This window comes from Electrona antarctica (genome assembly GCF_951216825.1).
Source record: "Electrona antarctica genome assembly, chromosome: 15".
Classification (NCBI taxonomy): Eukaryota; Metazoa; Chordata; class Actinopteri; order Myctophiformes; family Myctophidae; genus Electrona; species Electrona antarctica.
This window is the reverse complement of record NC_136796.1, coordinates 11,903,745-11,923,001: the sequence shown is the minus strand read 5'-3', so window position 1 is coordinate 11,923,001 and position 19,257 is coordinate 11,903,745. Positions and strand designations below refer to the sequence as shown.

General features: G+C 41.6%; 1 protein-coding gene across 1 annotated transcript; it reads right to left on the bottom strand.

Annotated features, from left to right (window-relative positions):
• Positions 1 to 876: 876 nt before the first annotated feature.
• Positions 877 to 18,411, bottom strand: LOC306937922 (brevican core protein-like; the record flags this gene model as incomplete). Its single annotated transcript, XM_079521949.1, has 16 exons — positions 877 to 1,959; positions 2,646 to 2,828; positions 3,386 to 3,530; positions 3,921 to 4,003; positions 4,699 to 4,857; positions 5,148 to 5,255; positions 8,284 to 9,105; positions 9,430 to 10,278; positions 10,631 to 10,924; positions 11,291 to 11,418; positions 13,259 to 13,433; positions 14,032 to 14,403; positions 15,614 to 15,693; positions 16,894 to 16,977; positions 17,080 to 17,093; positions 18,376 to 18,411. 16 exons carry the CDS (start codon positions 18,409 to 18,411, stop codon positions 1,832 to 1,834), a joined length of 3,660 nt encoding a protein of 1,219 aa, XP_079378075.1. The 3' UTR covers positions 877 to 1,831.
• Between the last annotated feature and the right edge of the window lie 846 nt (positions 18,412 to 19,257).

Here is a 19,257-nt window from a genome sequence, read left to right as displayed (position 1 = left end):
GTTGGGGGTTAAGTGCCTTGCTCAATGGCAACCTTGCTGGTAATGGAATGGAATGTGCTTTAATATCGTTTAGTCAATAATACTCCATGTTAATTTAGGCACTTTCAATGCGGCATCGCTATTTTGGGTATGTAGAACATTTTGAGAAGTTAAAACATTCCAAAAGGTTTAAAAAAATCTCCCACATTTTCACAATTACCAAAAATTAAAAAAATAAAATAAAATAGGGCTTAAGTGAAAACGGCCTCTCTTTGGAAAAGAGAAGTCTATAAGTATACATTAGGCGATTCTTTCTTGAAATTACAATTGAAATCCCAGGGAAAACCAGTCTATGTATTTGGTGCAACAATCGAATAAACGTATCCTCAGCACCAAACATTAAAAGCAGCAGGGAGTGCAAGGGTTAGTCACAATAGCCAAGTGCTGTGTATCGAAATAAGTTTTACTGCCTGTAGACTGCTGTAGTCATGTCATCACATCATTAATTTACTTAATAGCATCACACCAGTTAAATGGCTAATTTCAGTGGCAGTTACAGTTATATGTATTGGCTGTCCATGTCATTAATTAGTGGCATTACATTAATTCCACTGGTGGTCAGTGTGTGATTACATTTCCACATCAGTCAGAATCCCATGCACCATTCCAAACAAATCATGGCTCAATGATGCCATCTGGTGGTAGGATGAAACGACTGCCAAACTAAGCATATTTGTTTTCTAGATTTGTGTCACTCTAATTAATTGAATCTTTTATATTCTTTAAAATAACAATACTAATAAAATAAAGCAACCAAGGAGGCTGTTTAAGCACTAACAAACAAACAAATAACAACAAACACACACACACACACACACTGTTAAGATGAATGTGCCATTTAATCATTGTTCTGTTCTACCAAACTTTATTACAACATAAAGCTGATGAACAGAACTGTGTCGATAGGAAACGAAAGCTATCTTTCAGTGAGATATGGTCAACAATCATGAAAATGTATATTTATATTCATTGCATAAAGGCATGGTTGACCTCTCTGCCAAATACTGTGTGCCACAAAATACACTGCCATTGTGCTTTCTATCCTAGTTTGTACATTTGAAATTAGTTGTAACAATTTGAATGAATTGTAAAAACAAAAAAGATATTTGCCTTTTAAATAGTATCAAAACTGGAAATCTCTCTTGTAAACTTCATAAAGGTTAAAGGGTATTAGCACCGTTTTCTTTAAAACAAAGGGAAGAAAATATATAGAAATGTTAATTGCTGAGTTGCGCTTTCTGTGGATTTGGAGTTGGCAGTGGCACACAGTAAAGCCAAAGTGCTAACTCTGAGAACGTGTAAAGATTTACCTATACAAAACACTCAGGATTTGACTGTGCATGTGGTAATTTAGAGTTGACATGTCAACATCCAGAAGAAACAGAGAGCACCTTTGGATATTCAAATTAATAATAGTTTTTTAGTTTTTAAAACAGACCTGCTGTTGTTTTCCTATGCCATTTCCCTCCATCTGATTAAGCCCAAATTATAAATTGGTTCTTGAAACTAACTTTTGTCATAATGCTTAGCTCTAAACTGGTTTTATTGATAATTTGGCTCACAATCAAAATCTCCCCATCCACAAATGATAAATCAGTTGCTGTGAGACTAGAGGTCTTGAGTAATAAAATCGTACTATGGTTCCTTGGCCTGTGTCCTGCTGCTGCTGTGCCAGTATCCCTTATCCTGTTTTAGAGCATTCATTGGTGAAAGCATTTGTTTAATTTGTTTCACCTTTTCATATTACAACAGTAGAGCTTCAAGATAGGAAATTATAAAACTACGGGAGAATTTAGTTTGTGAACATAATATCCCAGTACTGTGGAGGCTGAGCTGTGGTTGTCATGTCCTCCTCAATCATCTCAGGGCTTCCAGTGGTCAGTGATGTGACTCTAGTGATCTGAGCCGCTCTTCCTACTTCTGAAAGGAATAAACACCGAACATACGTATAAATATCATGAAAAAAAAGAAAAGAAGCGTTCAACCGTAAAAGGTATAATGATTGATTGATTGATTGAAATATTTATTAACAGTTTGCAGAATTACAGTACATTTCAAGCACAAACTCAATACAAAGGCTGTTAACTGTGAGTGGACGACCCAATTAAGCATTACACTTGTTTCCAATAGGGTCCACCATGTTCAATTCATCAAAAACATTTAGAGACGTACAAATAGACACTTCTATATAGACAAAGAACAGAACAGGAATTCATCATAATGGAGGGAAAAAGGGAAAAGAAACATATACAGTGAGGGAAAAAATGTAACATTTAAATGTTACATTACATTGTTTTCCAAGTCCTTGGATTGATTGACTCAAGCACTTTTTTGCCTTGTACAGTATGTCTTCTGAGATGACATCTCTCTTATAAAGTACAGCAACCGCAGAAATACTTCAGCTCATTCACATCTAGTTTAGCATGAGTGAAAAAACACTAACTACTAACTTACAATACCTGTAAAAGGCTTACTGTTATCATACCTGAGATTCTGTGTGTATAAATGACACGTCATTTATGTTAACTGAGTTATTATATTATTTTTCTTTTTTAACCATTTTCTACCCATTTTAAATGTAGTAGTAGGCTGATCTTTGAACTTACCACGGCGGCAGACGACCTGGGGTTTTTCCCACTTTCCCCCATGGAGGCATCTCACCAGGGGGTTTTGTCTTGGTTGGAAGCCCTTTGCACAGTAGTAACGGATGACTGCGTTGGTCTCATACCTCTGGCGAACCTTCCCGAAAATGGTTGCGTGTTTCACTTTGGGTGGTGGACCGCATGAAGCTGTTGGTAAAACGTTGTCATGTGAATGGAATGTCAAAGACGTTAAAGGTGTTATAGGCTACATTCAGTCGCTAGATGGGGCACTGCACCTCCTCTTCCACATCACTACATCTCTGTTGCTTACAGTTCTAATTCCGTTAGAACTGTATTATACATTCGTCTTTATACTTCTACTCTACTACATCTCAAAGGCAAATATTTTACTCCACTATAAATATTTGAAAACATTAGTTACTTTGATTATTATTACAAAACCACTTCAGTTCAGACCTATATATATACTTTGGCAATTTGGAAATGGCCGATCTACACAAGCTTAACACACACACACACACACACACACACACACACACACACACACACACACACACACACACACACACACACACACACACACACACACACACACACACACACACACACACACACACACACACACACACACACACACACAACCATTGTACAGTCTTTGGTATGACTCGGCAGGGGATTAAACCTATATTTTTACAGTCCTTAGTATGACTCGACAGGGGATTAGACATGTGGTTTTTACTCACAGGTGCCTTTCTTGCATGTGTAGGACAGGTGGTAGTTGCATGGTACATCACTCCAACGCCCTTCGTCATGCCATACCATGACCACACAGTCTTCACCAGACAGGAAATAGCTGTCTGGCTGTCCTTTATACCAGTTCTCATAGAGCTACACACAGAAAGAGTAAAGAAAAACACATCACTGTACAATTACATCAAAGGTGATTTACAGTACAGTACATACAAGAGAATAATAAAAGAAATCACACCCGTGTGAACTGAGTGGTGTAAGGTCTTATATAGACTGATCAGCTGTGGTCTGACGTAATGTCTGACGTAATAAAATCACACCCGTGTGAACTGGGTGACCATAGCAACCATGCTCATTTTTTGGTACGAACAGACACGTAAACTAACAAACCATGCTCATTTTTTGGTACGAACAGACACGTAAACTAACAAAGCCAGTTGTAGGAGTGGTTTACACCACTCAAACTGCAAATTGAGGATTAGAATGAGATTGTGGTATGATCTGCTCAGTGGATGATGTCTGACTCACCATCTGGTTGTCATCAGACCAGCGGAAATCCCCTTCGATGGTCCTATCATTTAGTCCAGTCCACTGGTATTCTTTGTAATTACCTGGTGTGGCAGAGTAGATGACAAACAGTCCTCAATCCATGATTTTAATAGTCTCTCAAGCCAGACAATCATTCCACAATCTTGAAAGATTGAATTCTTCATTAACTGCTTTAAATTAAATTGGATTTGGGAGTTTTCTTTCTGTCATGGCCTGTGACAGTTCCTAAACATTAATTTGGGGTTGAATATTAGTCAGTTTCACATACAGTACGAGCATTAGACCTATTGGGTTGGGGACTGCACATAATTCAACTAGAGAGTCCAATTAAGCTTAAAAAATCTGAAGTGTTAATTTATCCATTTGTAATTCTGAGAGTGTGCAAAGGGTCCATATGGTTACATTTTAACACCGACTTAAAATTAACATGGAAGATTTTACTGTGTGGTAGTGATTCATGTCCAGTAAACCCACTGCATAAGGAAAGATGGGGCTTCTGTTACAGCTTTTAGAGCCTAGTGAGCAAAGAGGTCAACAGGGCAGGCAATCAGAAGGTCACCACTTTGGCCCTGCCCCGCAAACAGCTCCCCCCAGAGCAAAGCCATCAGCTGAATCATAAAACACGGGACGTGATGTTAAGACTGTCCATTGTGCATTCGTGCATTTTCCCCGTGGGATCAATAAAGGTCTACCTCAATCACCCACCCTTACAGATCACTCTGTGTAGCACTAACCATGCACCAACCCATGCACCTACTGTTGATGAAGCTCTGCTCCTCTGGGGTCATGATGGACACCAGGTGAGCGCCCACCATGCGACAGTGCTGCTCTGCCACCTCCCAGCTCAGACGCTGGCTAGAGTGACGGTAGCAGAAACCATGGAACTTCTCCCAGCCTGGCTCACACTGCTCGAGGTCTGGAAGAACGACAAAGGAAAACCAAATCTGTAGACGTTTTTTTTTCCCCCGAGTCAGCCTGAACAGTTTTTGTTCAGTATTTCAGTTTTTACTCAGTTGTTCCAGGAATACTTGCTATTAGAATAGTGCAAATTATGAACATTTTAAAGGTACTGTATGCATTGCAGTGGATTTCATCTGATACTCGGAGATCTGCATTGTTGTTATACAATGTATCATGTGGGACCTGTTTTGGGAATACATTGAAATGAAAAAATACATTCCATCGCGAATGAGCTGAACACTTTACCTATCTGACAGAGGTCACCTCCATAGCTTGGCAGACAGAGGCATTTGGGGAGCCCACTCTGTTCAGTACAAGTGCCTCCATTGGTGCAGGGGTCTTCCAGACAAACATCTGAAACAGAACAAAGGGGCTAGAACAACTTTGCATATCATATTGTTTAAGACTTGTGAGAGTGTAAATTTCAAGTGCAAGGAAGTCAGGAAAGAGGAAAAGGTCATAAGGACATAGGCAACAAGAGCTGTCGGGATTAGTGGTGCTTAACTTCCTAAGAACATAAAGACACATAGTTCACTTATATGTTATACAGTTATAGGATCAGGATGAATATCTGCAAACCATATGGGTTATCCCAGTATGTCTATTGTAGTTTAGGTGTATTTTTCTGCTTCTAAGGGTGATTAAACTTCATAGCACCCAAATTATTGTAATGATCTGTAATTACCACTAAGAGCCACCAGGGAGTGCAGTGTGCAAACGGAGCAAGCTGCTGCAGAAAAAATCGTGTTCAAAGTTTGTGATGGGGTTTAAAAGACAACCTGTGACTATACAAGGAAGGACCGCCTCTTATATATATCTTATTCTTTTCTTAGGAGTAAAACAAATAAATACCTAGCATTGGAGACATGAGATTGAGTATACTAACTGTATGTTGCTGTTCCTCTGGTTGTATTTAAAATACATTCAACCATAATCTGAAAATGCTATAGAAAGGTAATGACATAAACTAAGGTGTTCTGCTTATGAGGCAGACAAACTAGTTCCATGCCTATGATAAAAGTCCAATATGAAGCCGATTATGAAGGTGGGCTTGTTCCCCGTTGTAGCCTACCTTATTCACCAGGCCATAAACAGTTTTTTTAATAGACCAGGAGATCTTACCATTAAGATATGGTTTGTTCCAAAGTGGTAGAAAGTTGCTTTGATCAGTCAACATTTCTGTTGTCACATATCAATATAGTACTGCTACATGCAGTCAAGTGAAAAGAAAGAAAGAAAGAAAGAAAGAAAGAAAGAAAGAAAGAAAGAGAGAGTTGTGGATAACTGGATATCAGTTAATTCTATCACCCCAGGAATAATTTAAAAACAAAGAAGAAAAAAATAGACCTTGATGTTTTTGAAAATGTACACTGGGTTCTTCTAAGCATGTTGCAGGAGCTGCAGGTTATGGAACCTATTGATTGTTTAAAAAAAGGACTCTCATTGTAAGAAAAACAAAAACATTTAGGCCCAAACCACAAACCTTGCAACCAAACGGTTGCGAGTATGGTTGCATGGAGTTGCATGAAACCATAATCACCAATGGCAGTTGCAAGATGTTGCATTGATGTGACATGTCCTTAAAACTGTTTTGTTGCAAGGAGTTGCATTGGTGCGGTTTTGGCCTAGGTTTGTTTTAGGAAGTGCATCCAATGTGACGATAATGATGAAGGTGATATGTATGCCTGCCAATTGCCTGGCATTGACTGTGGTGGCATATTTAGTTAGAGATTATTTGAATTTGTCACAGTATTGATACAAGAAGCATCAACAACATTATTAAGGAAAAACAAAACATGCTTGTAATGATTTGGTGTAAGTATTTGTGGGGGTGATTTGAAGAACATGCACATTTTCTTTGGTTCAGAATTCATTTTCATTAGTCATTTCCATGTCAGCTTCTCAGAATCTCAACAATTTATCAAAGGCTAACAATTGATGCAGATTTACAGTTTAATGGTATTGTCTCCACATAGCAGTGAGCTTAATCTCCAATGAATTAATCCTCCAATTAAATGCTGCTGACACAGCTCTATCTACACCTATATTCTGACGGCCTGAACCATGTACACTGCCCTACAAAGCCAAAGTGCAGTATACATTTTTGGTCACACCAACTTATTTGTGTATCCCAATTAAAAAGGTCAAACTATAGGGGGGGGTCAAACAATATTACCTGAAGAACATTTATACAATTAGTGTAATATCACTTAGGCCTACTGGTATATGCCAATATCTCATTTGGCTGACCAGTTAAAACACTTTCAAATCCATTTATCAGTGATTCTTTTCTTTCATAGTTAATGCACTCTGGCTTTGTGGCAGTACAGTAAGGAAGTAGGTAACACTAAGGAAACAAATCAAACTTTTAGCCTATATCATTTATGGAGCTGAAGGAAAAGAACACATTTGTCAGTGATTCATTCAACTACTGTCCATGACCCAGATAGTGACCTATAGTATAAAGAAATATGGAATGGGGTTACTTAACCAACACAGTATTACTAATATAATGCAGCTCTATCACCAGGCCTGTCTAACATTAGATTCAACATTGTTTGTGCTTAGCAAACATGGTATTCTGTGCTACAATATCATTACAAGTCCATCTAGAATTATAATGAGAATTTTAAATCTGATGAAAGAGTGCAACTTGGAGCTAAACAACTTAAACTCTATCTGTTCTTAAACAACATCATCTATAAAAAAAAAACATTATTGCAGTTGCTTTGATCACTCAACATTCAACATTAGTACTGCTACAGCCAAGTGAAAGTTCAAGTCCCTTATCTAGTTAATTCCAGATCAACGCAGAAAGAAACTTTCAATGATTTCTGACAGTTTAGGCAGAAGATGTTGATGTGCAGTCAAAACACTAAGGTCGGGGAGAGTTAAATCCATTGATCATCATCAATGTACTATGACAATGTCGGCCCAGCAGCACTTTAACCTGGACATCACTCTCACAGAGGAAACTCATCGCAGAAGAAGCACTGAAACATTCAGATTTTCCAGACAATACAGTACTTCACAGAAGTCATTCTTTAGGTGAGGGAAGGGGGAGGGGGGGACATCATGCACAACCAGACTGGCTTGTTGAAAGTTGTGAGTTGTCAAATGGAAGACATCCCAGGTGTGAGTATCTTGAAGGGTAGTCACAATTAGAAGGGTGAGGAGTATTTTAAGGAAGTGGAGGAAGTGGGAACAGTCAAAGTAGTCTTATTTAGACGGGAGTGAGAGATGAAGTTGAGGAAGTCATTTGAAAGGTTGTGGTTTACAGACAAAAGGAGCAAGGCAGGTTGGGGGAGGCCAGGGATTTAGTGAATCATTGTATTGAGAAGCAGGAAGACAGTTAGGGTCATTAGGGTGAATTTGAGGTTACCTGAAAGTGTCCCTGCACTGCCCACAGCAGCCCTCTCATTGGGCAAAATGAGCAGCGTGGGCGGCTGGGTGAAACTAAATTCAGGGTCCACCCGGCCTTGATTCACCGGTGGTATAGTAAGGGCTGTCACCTTCCGTGGATCAGCTGGCTCATGGAAACCCGGTGCCATTGAAGTGGTTGGACTCCAAGTGTGTGATGTCGACTGCACGGAGGTTGTCATAGTAGCAGCGTTGGGCTCTGTCCTGGAGACGTCTGATTCTGCTGTGGAACCTGGAGCAACTGCTGAGAAATTCGAAGAGGGAACTTTGGTGTACTCCAGATCATCTAGAGACTCTTGGGGTATGTCAGTGGTGTGCAGCAGCTCCCACTGGGATGTTTGGGGATTCACAGCGAGCACAGTTATCTCTTCTCCTAGTGTTGGTTCAGCTGTGGCTAGCTCATGCCCACTTCCATCCTCATGGTCAGTGGTTGTCGGATCGGCATCTAATCTGTAGGGCGATGTTTGATATTTTGCAGATAACTGGGAGGTGTTGGACAGCTCTGAGGCTTTAGTGGTGGATAAACCCACTTCAGAAACTATGTGTTCTTCGGTTTCACCAAATTCTACGCTGGTGCTACCTTCCTGTCTAGAAACTGAGGTCCCCCAAGAATGTGCTGCTGTAGAGTTCACATTTTGGCCTATGTTAGACGAGTTTCTAGGATCTGCGAGTCCAGTCTGAGACTCTGTAGGAATGGCGGTGGCCTCGACAGAAGCTGACAGGTGAGGGATGAAATTGGAAGTGAAGGATTGGGCCGTTGCAGTGGGACTGTCTGTTTCAGTGTCTGAAAAACAAAATTATGAGATCCGAGTAAATATTTACAATTTAGGCATTTAGCAGATGCTCTTAATCCAGAGCAATTTACAGTAAATAAGGAAAAAACTAGGTAATACATCCAATGCATAGAAATAGCAATCTAGTAATATATGATCATAGGTAAACCAATAACCTATCATCAGTCTAAGCCGTATAATATTATATGTACATTGAAACTATACACACTATAGGAAATTCACTTGGCATCTATACATAACATGCTATGATTGCAAATTACATTTTAGCCTTTGCGTAAGCCTTTGTTTCCATCAGAATTTCACTAGTCATATACCTTGTAAATCATCTGCAGAGCCTTCCAAAGGGATCCACATGGAGGTTAGGTCACTGTGGGAAGAGAACGTAGGTTGGGCTGTTTGGTTAAGATCTTCTCCTACTTCTCCTGGGGACAAAGTTGAGAAAGATGTCTGCACTGGGTGAATTGTGGTGTCAAGGGTCATAGAGGTGCTTCCTGTGGTATTCACTTGACCCTGGCTGCTGAAGTTGGCTTTGGATCCGTCTAAATCTAAGTTGGTCTCAGGCATTGGTTGGAAGTGCTTGGAACCATCAGATGGCTGGGACTCGTGTTCTGTAAGGTTCATGTCTGGCATTGGCTGATAATGCCTGTGAGGCTCATACGATGGTTCAGGAAAGTCTGGGTTTGATACTTCCAACTGTGGAAGGCTGACGTTTCGGTCATGGATGGAAGCGGTCTTGTTGTTGTCACTGGGCAGTAATGATGTGGTAAATGGTGGATAATAGGCATCGGTTGTGTTGCTAGCATTAAATGCCGTAGGATGTTGGAGATTGTCATCCATTTCTGTGGGATGTGTTTCATCAAAGGGCTGGAGGAAATCCAAAGAGGATGTGGGCTTGTTTAGAGTTTCTGTGGTGCCGTTTGGAGTTTCTGTGATGATGGACACAGCTGTGGGTGGTGTCTCAACCAGGTCTTCCCCAACAGAAGGACCTGGGGAAATGGAAATGGATTCTAGCACGCTCTGAGCCTCTCGTTCCACTTGCTCAGACTGGAGGTTCAAACGAATTTCTTGTGCTGGTTCCATGAGAATGACCACATCTTGTCCAATCTCCTCAGGTTCTGTGGCCATGTAGTCCATGGGAGACTCGGTATGAGGACCTCCATTCTCTGTACGGATTGATAACATTGACATGGAATTGATTACACATCAACCATTTGAAAAAGTGTAACACCTTTTACAAAAAGATTGATATCAGAAGAATAGAACCAATGTTGTTTATATCTAAAGGATAGTATGTAACTCAATTCCGTGGCTAGCAAAATTAGGTTTCCAGAATACTATATTTAAAGATAATCAATTATAAGCTTTAAGATGTGTCCCCCACCCCCCCAAAAATATCTTAAGTACAGGACGGAACAATAATTCATAACAAATACCATACTTTGCACAAAAACACCAAATACATTTGATTTTCCTTTCTGCATTCAACCACCCAAAATGTATCAAAGGTATACAGACCGTTGAAACAATATACATCATGAATGCTGGCAGGTTCTGGGAAGCCAGTTTGATTGCTGAAGCGATAGACGGTTTTCACTCCAGCTTGGTGACCTCCGCACCTCTCCCTGGGCGTGATGATGGGGTAACGCACGCTGCCGTCAGAAAGCCAGCCAGGGCTACAGCGGTCCAGTCCCGTACTCCACGACATATACAACTGCCCCGTCGTGGCTAGCACCGCCCCTGCAGCCTTGCAATACGACTGCGCCTCCTCAAATGACAGCTGCTGTGGGTTGGGGTCATGGAACACCTCCCCTGTGAACACAAATCGATACTTACAAACATACAGAAATCGATATCCCGGCATTAAAAGTGAATAGGAGAACTCTGAGCATCGTGACCGATTCAAACAAGCTTGTGCTTGTTTGAAAAAAACAATGTATTCAGTATCACTTTCAGCATGGAATACTTCTCATTTGATCAATCTGTTTTACTGTAGCATTTTGTATTGAAATGCTTCCTTCTTATGACTGAAGATGATGATGCAGTAACAGTAACTGCACTTGTTATTATATGACTGTGTAGACAAATATTTCGGGTTTTCTTTGCGCGGGGGGGGACAATATTTTGTCCTATGCAGGATTCATTACTGTATCTTCCTACACTGATGGCTATTCTTACCATGGATTTGCTGCACATAACAGTATACATCATATAGGTCATCTGGATCCAGTGCGCCATAGTTCCTCACTCCTGGTTGCCCTTCCATGTCTCCATAGCAACCTTCACGTGGCACTTGTATTGGATATCTGTGAATGTGGTGCAAGAATGCAAACAATCTGAATCAACAACTACATTTAAAGGTTATTTTTAACAATGTTTTTTGCCGTGAAAGTGTCAATACAAACTAGAAAAAGTGCCCCTCGGGGCACAGGTCTCCACCAGTCCAGGTCAGGATGTGGCCTCCTGGTGGCGATATAGTAGGCCAATAGAGCACCGAAGTCTGACGTCAATATCGGTAGAGGGCGCAAATCCACGGGTTCATGTACTTTTTATTTGCATTGTAATCCCCATAGGGGTATCGCCTCACCGTTCATAAGAACAGTGTTTGAAAAATAAACATGTCATCCATCTCATATAGATATGAAGAATCAACTGACTGAGAGAAAACGCTATTGTTACTGCTACTGAATTAGTTACATTTTCGCTAGAAACAGACTGTATCATATATGAGTGACTGACGGTCGTAGACGATACAGAGACACCTCCCTAACGCAGAGACAGCTTGTTCATTTTGGACCACAATGAAATTACTTCCGTGAAACAGGGGAATCGAGGGGATGAGCGAGTGACGTCAGGACTTCGGCGCTCTATGTGAAAAGGGTTCCATTTGTTCTTACGCCTTTGATGGCAATTGGATGATTTTGTTCCAAAAATGTGTTTTGCAAAAATCCACCTGTTGGTGGCACTGTAACAGGCCAATGTGAAAAGGGTGGGATATATTCCTCAGCCTAGTAGGAAAGTGTGTGAAAGATTTCACGTAAATTGCATGCTGCGTTCATGATTTGAGACTTTTTGTTCAAAATGGGCCAATCCTGCAAACTTTGAAAGCCAATGTTAGCCAATTAGGATGGAATATGAAATACCGGACATATCCGTCTTGAGCACATGACTATACAGATACAGTGTAACGATTTGCGGAATTGTTGGACAAAATCTGGAGGGGTAATATAAAAAAATGTGTTGTACAAAAGCCGGTCTCAAGGTGGCGCTCCAACAGGCCGTTCTGGAGAATTTGGGGCAGAGGTTCATTGTTAGCATCTAGGGAGTGTGTGTGCAAAGTTTGGCATTGACCGGGTTAACGGTGCCGGAGATTAGCTGGTAACGGATGGACGGACACACGGACACACACGGACTGACGGACGGAGTGCAAAACATACTCTCTCCCCATGCCTTCGGCCTGGTGGAGACAACAACTGTGTTTTAGGTGTAGGCTGAAGAAGTGGTTCAGCCATAGGTAATATGAACGATGTAAGCACAGATTGCCAACACATAATGTCCCATCTCTTTCCATTGTACAATCCCACTAAAACTGTCCACCAAACATCACATATCTCCATATATGGGCATAAAAGGGACAAAGACAGACATACAGAATCTGAATGTCTGTAGGCCTACAGATATCTTTCTTCATGTATGGGCATAAAAGAGAAACAGACAGGTACAATGGGTATACATTACCGGGTAGGGCATGCATTCCCAACTTGCATCGTTCCCGAGTAAGGGTCTTGTAATGCATAAATAAATGCCTGTCGGGTATGTCCAAAACTGTTACTTTTCACGATTCAAATTCAAAAGTATCAAAAGTAGCAGATCGACAAGCTCGAAACGTGTCGCTTTGTGACAGGTTTTGAGCTTGTCGATCTGCTACACAAAAAAATTAATATGGAGATAGGAGGTTTCTGCCTGACAGCAGCGATATACTATATCGTACGTCAATAACAGATCTACAAACTTAGATTTTAAGCTTGTAGATCTGTTATTTTCGCCGAATGTTCGTCTATTTTTGCTCTGCTATCATAACATGCCCAGAATCGGGACACAAGGGTTCATGTGGATGTGGTTAGAAACCTATGGAATATAGGCTACCTAACAGACTGATCTGCAAGCCAGCCAGCATCACACTGCTCGTAGCCATCATAATAGGCGGCCAGCAGTTGGTCAGGAGTGGCGATGTGAGCCCCAATGCCCTCGCAAGCCTGCTGGGCCTGACTGAAGGAAAATCCATACCGCCCCACAGCATCCCTGTAGTGGAAGACAACCCCTACACGCACGCATGCGCGCACGCACGCACACACGCACACACACACACAGCATTAACAAAAACTTTTCTTTCCTTCATAATATTTTAGATAACATAACAATTGAAACTAGAAAAAGTGCCCCTCGTGGCACAGGTCTCCACCAGGTTGTGGTCAGGTTGTGGCCTCCTCGTGGGACTATAATAAGCCAATGTGAAAAGGGTGCCATTTCTTCTTACGCCTTGGATGGCAATTGGATGATTTGAGGCATTTTGTTCCAAAAATGTGTTTTGCAGAAATCCACCTGTTGGTGGCACGCTGCGTTCATGATTTGAGGGTTTTTGTTCAAAACGGGCCAATCCTGCCAATTTTGAAAGCCAATGTTAGCCAATCAGGATGGAATATGGTTCATCGTTGGCATCTAGGGAGTGTGTGTGCAAAGTTTGGCATCGACCGGGTTAACGGTGCCGGAAATTAGCTGGTAAAAGACGGACGGACACACACACACACATGGACACACAGACGGAGTGCAAAACATACTCTCTCCTCATGCCTTCGGCCTGGTGGAGACAATAATTAAAATGTAATTGAATGAGTGGGAAGAAAAACAAATGTAGGTACCTTTGACCTGGAGTTGAACAAGGTCACTGGCATCCTCCAGGCCTTGTTGCACCTCACAGCGGTAGTAGCCCGAGTCGCTGGAGCGCACCTCCCCCAGCCACAGTGACACGTCCTCGGCCGAGTCGGTGTAGTTGAGCAAGGCGGCCCGCTCTCGGTACGCCTCGCTGACCTTGACCCTGTGACCTCGTACCACCAGGATCTCCGTCTCCTCCCCATTAGCCACCACACTCCACTTGGTCCGGGGTACGATGGGAGGGTATACGGAGGCCGGTGTGGGGGACAGGGACACCAAGCAGGGGATAGTGATGGAGCCTCCCAGCGCGGCAGACAGAACACCTGCGTGGGGGACATTCACCTGGAGCTGCTGGACATCTAATGGAGAAGAGCGAAGAAGAAACCTTTGCTGGCAATTTCCATAGAAATCTTTAGAAACTGCGCAAACCATGGTGTATTTATGAATAAGACTAGAGTTTTGATACCATTTTCCTATTAAAAATCACCTTTGGGAACATGCATGATTATGAAATAATGATTATTATTAAACGATTAACCACTCGGCTGGGCACGGGAAACTGAATTTATTTAGATTAGAATGAATCACTGCATAGTTTTGTTATTACAAATAGAAATGGACACCTAGACGGTAAAAAACGGATGATCTCCCCATGTGCCCATACCTGCAATTAACTGGCTTGTTACACCTGTGCCCCTTAAACTCTTCACCTGCCGATTGCTACACCCCACCCATCAAGGTGAACCCGCCCACAGCTGGCCAAAGACACACAGGCATTCTGCCTAACTAGAGGAGCCATTCTGGCTCCTCTAGTTAGTCTATCACATAACACATACAGAGCGTTCCCGCAGATTTTAAAAACAACTTTGTCGCGACTCGTACGACAGTGTCGTATGCCAATCTACAAGCTCACAATGCATCACGTTACTATGCATTGTGAGCTTGTACATCTGTTATGTTATTTTTTTATGATCACCTATAATGAACATCAACAGGTTGAAAGTAGTTAAAAATATTATTTAAAAGGTTCTCTCTGAAGATCCTTAACACTTTAATTGCCCGGAACTATTTAATCCATTACATTCATGCGCCCAGTCGATTTGTAAACACGGACGCCTTTTCCGGACGATACGGGCGGAAGTTCAAGATGGTGTGTAGCAGCTAACAATAGCCACATCACTATAGAGTCGATCGACAACAACGGGAGACAAGAATAAATCTATCGAGACTAGCGACTGGACCGCGGAGCGCCGTCTAACACAGGATCTTTTTTCAGAAAAAGACGGGATGATTTAGATCGCGATTTATGAATGTTTTAAGATTTTCGTTTTCATCAGCTAAACAGGGGAGGGAGTTTTTCGATGACGCCTCACTCTTGCGCGTCACCGCGGAGATCCCAGGAGGCGCGCCTGGGCTATACAGCCATGCGATCTGTTCTCGTATCAATAAACTCGTCTTTTGGACAATACTTCGTCCTGGGCGACGGGCGTTACTAATAGAAAGGACAAAGAACTTCGTCCTGGGTGTTCGGAGTGTTTAACTAAAAACAATATATCCATGATACGGTACCTTGTGCAGGTGGAGTTTGGGCAGGGAAGGCCAAGGTGAGATGGCAGACTGCACACAGTAACGAAAGAAGTTGAAATGGTCTGAGAAGGTAAAGAGGAACAGACATTAAAAGATTAAAAGAGCATAGAATTGAAAATTGAAACCATACCCATAACCATACCGTCAGATGAATAGATTTAACCAATATTTATTATTGAATGAATACAAGTGTGCATATAATATTTTATCTTAGTGTTCGGCCCTGCTACATTTTTCTCCCTGCTCGGCACAATTAAACACCATCATTAAACATTAAGAGCAGGGAGATAGATATGCAATAACAACCCCCCATGGGGAACAGGAATAGGAGAGCCCACCGGTGGTGCTGGGAGCAAACAGTGCATAACACCACCAGGAACGCATATGCAGAGGAAGGAACGCAGGAAGAATCCAGTCTTAGTTGAGCTTAAATACCCCGCCCAATTGGTCAGCTGACTGCCACATCAGCGTATGATATGTGGGTCTTGCAAACACTGTACATATACCCACATAGTAATGCAGCGTATTAACCCCAGCGTATTGTGCCCTTTACTTGAGCATAGCATGAAGCCGCTCGAGTATATCTTACTGAACTAACTCTGCAAGCTACATATCAGAATCATCATTCTGTTTCTCTCTTTATATGCTTCAGTTTCACACTTAATTATATAACAGATTAATTGATCAATTTCTAGTAATTTCATACATTGGGCGCCAGTGTCTCAGGACATTAAGCGGCCATCTGGGAGTGGGAAGATTCCCAGTTCGATCCCTGGCTGCGTGTCAAAGTGTCCCTGGACCCAGAGCAAAACACTGAACCCCTAACTGTGCTCAATGAGGAGGTTAGTGCCTGGTTGCCTCCGCCAAAACGGTATACATTGTAAACACATTTGAGTGGTTGACTGGTTGTAAAGAAGACTAGAAAAAGGACTAATGCAGTTAAATTACCATTTCAGCTTTCTGTTCAGTTAGTATTTTATGTGCTCTGTTGTACCTAGATGACCCACAAGGCTATTTAAATGGTGTCACGCGGCTGACTGTGTTGTATGACGAACAAAATATCTATTTTCAACCAAAGAAAGTGTTGACACAGTTGTGCGATGAAGTATAAATTAGCCTAACGCTCTGTTTCCAGTCACTAGCAGGGAACAATGGTTACATGGTACTGTACCCTTTTATTTCCTCCATAGCTAATTATCATGTGAGTTTGCTTTGCCTTATTCCAGCAGCAGGGACCACCTACAGAGTAAGACCATACTGACACGTCTGTGTTTCTGTATTTGCCAACAATGGTTATACTTAAGAGGCCGACAGTAGAGATATACTGCATGCGGTGCGCACTAGGGCTAGAAAGACAAAAAGAATCCACATCAGTCAGCTGATGCACCTAATTTACTTAATTTGCCAAACTATAGCTATACTTGTTCCTGACTGGAAGGCATTCTTACCTCAATTTCACTTTCTAAAGACAGTTGGGAATAGTGAGAGAAGTCTAATGACTTGCTGATTACTACAATTTACAATTTAGGCATTTAGCAGACGCTCTTAATCCAGAGCGATTTACATTAAGCAATAACAAAAGCATGGCATACATCACATATATAAAAAGTAGTTATCATGAATCATGCGTAAACTAAGAACGTAACAGTGGAGTATCTATGTAAACTATACATACTATACTATATAATATATTATACATGTGTACTATAAAGTGCTATGACTACATAAAGTGCAATTCTAGAGCTGTCTACGTAACTAGACAGCTCTAGAATAACTATTACTCTATCTCTATATCAATGTCAAGATATACTTGACATTGATACAGAAGATATACTGTATGTATGGGATCAAATAGATGCGGAATAGAGGATATCCCTCAATTCTGGGCATGAATATACACAAGGCGATCATAAAACAGAGTCGAACAATACCATAGTGTAAAAGTCCCTCTAGAAGGCAGTTTTTCCTCTGAGGAACATGAATGTGCCCAGCACTTTACATGACAATCTGCCAATTAGATTAAGATAAGATATATCTTGCGATAAGATATATCTCACTCTGTGTGAACTGAGTGGTGCAAGGTCTTATATAGCCTGATCAGCTGTGGTCTGACGTAATGTCAGTGACCATAGCAACCATGCTCGTTTTTTTGGTACGAACAAACACGGGTACACGGGTACACGGGTACAAAGCCAGTTGTTGGAGTGGTTTGCACCACTCAAAAAGCACACTCTTGTCTCTCTTATCATCATACATCATCACATTCCGGCCAATCACAATTGGCTTCCTCACTTTTAGTCCGGCCAATCACAATAAGTGTCTTCAATTTTCTGCCCTCACTTTTTATCCTCAATAGTACATCAATTGTTCAGCCAATCAAATCATCTCAATTCCGTGCTCAGCCAATCAAATCATTGCTATGATTCACACAAACACACAAAAGCTGGGCATAGGAGGGGCTAGCGCCCCTCAAAAACAAAAAATCACACCTGTGTGAAGTGAGGGGCGCTATATATACACATCTTTTATGACGTAATTATCGGTCAAAACAAACATGGACACAACAAACTCTGTCCATGTCAATGGCGTTTTTGACATTTGTTTAAGGAAAAACAAACAAATTAAACCTGTAGAGGCTATAGGAGGGGCTAGCGCCCCTCAAAAACTGGGCGAGTGGCGCTTGTCACTGATGCACATTAGGCTACTGTAAAAGCAGAATGAACATGTGCAGCTTCTCTGGATACCCAGGGAAAGCTGGGAGCATTGGTCTCCGACCACATGCTAGTTATCATCACCTCCAAAAGTCATTACACATCTCCACAGCCTGGGGACATGCTGCCAAATGCTTCACCACCAGTCGGACCCCTGTCATTAACACACTCCCTGCTGACCTTATACAGTATGACCTTGACGCAGAAGCCATGAGCTGGAAATGTCCATTCTAAGTGAAGTCTAACACTTAGAAAGTAGACTTTGAGGTTGGAAAGATGCCCTTATAAGCAAATATTACAGATGTTTTGTTGTTATTTTGCTACCGTATTTGTCTGCTTTCCAACATAATTCAGTGCTGTACTAGATAAACTGATGTTAACCACTGAACTGCATGAGACTACTGTATAATTCATCTTTATATTACAATACACTGATGAGGTGAAAGATATTAATCCATAATGACTTCAACTTCAGTCATGAAGCTGAGATGTACAGTACTGCAGGAGGAGGCAGATTGAAGTGTTCATAATATTTAGCATCTTCATTGTATCTCATTTTGACATTTGGGCTAGTCCTGCTTTTGATGTGACTGAGGGAAACTCCTAGACTCTTGGACTCCTGCTGTGGTTACTAACTCTGCCCCTAAATCACTGTCTCCATTGGTAAATTGTGAAAAAAGAGCCTCTCATCTATAAATGAGCACAGAGGAGGTAGTGTCTGTCTGCATTTGTTTCTTCTGTGTGTGTGTGTGTGTGTGTGTGTGTGTGTGTGTGTGTGTGTGTGTGTGTGTGTGTGTGTGTGTGTGTGTGTGTGTGTGTGTGTGTCAGAACGTTTGGCCCATCTCTTTGTGCCAACATAAATTGCTAATGAACAGGCATTAAATTCATCAGCTCTGGATCCACACCCCGCTCATA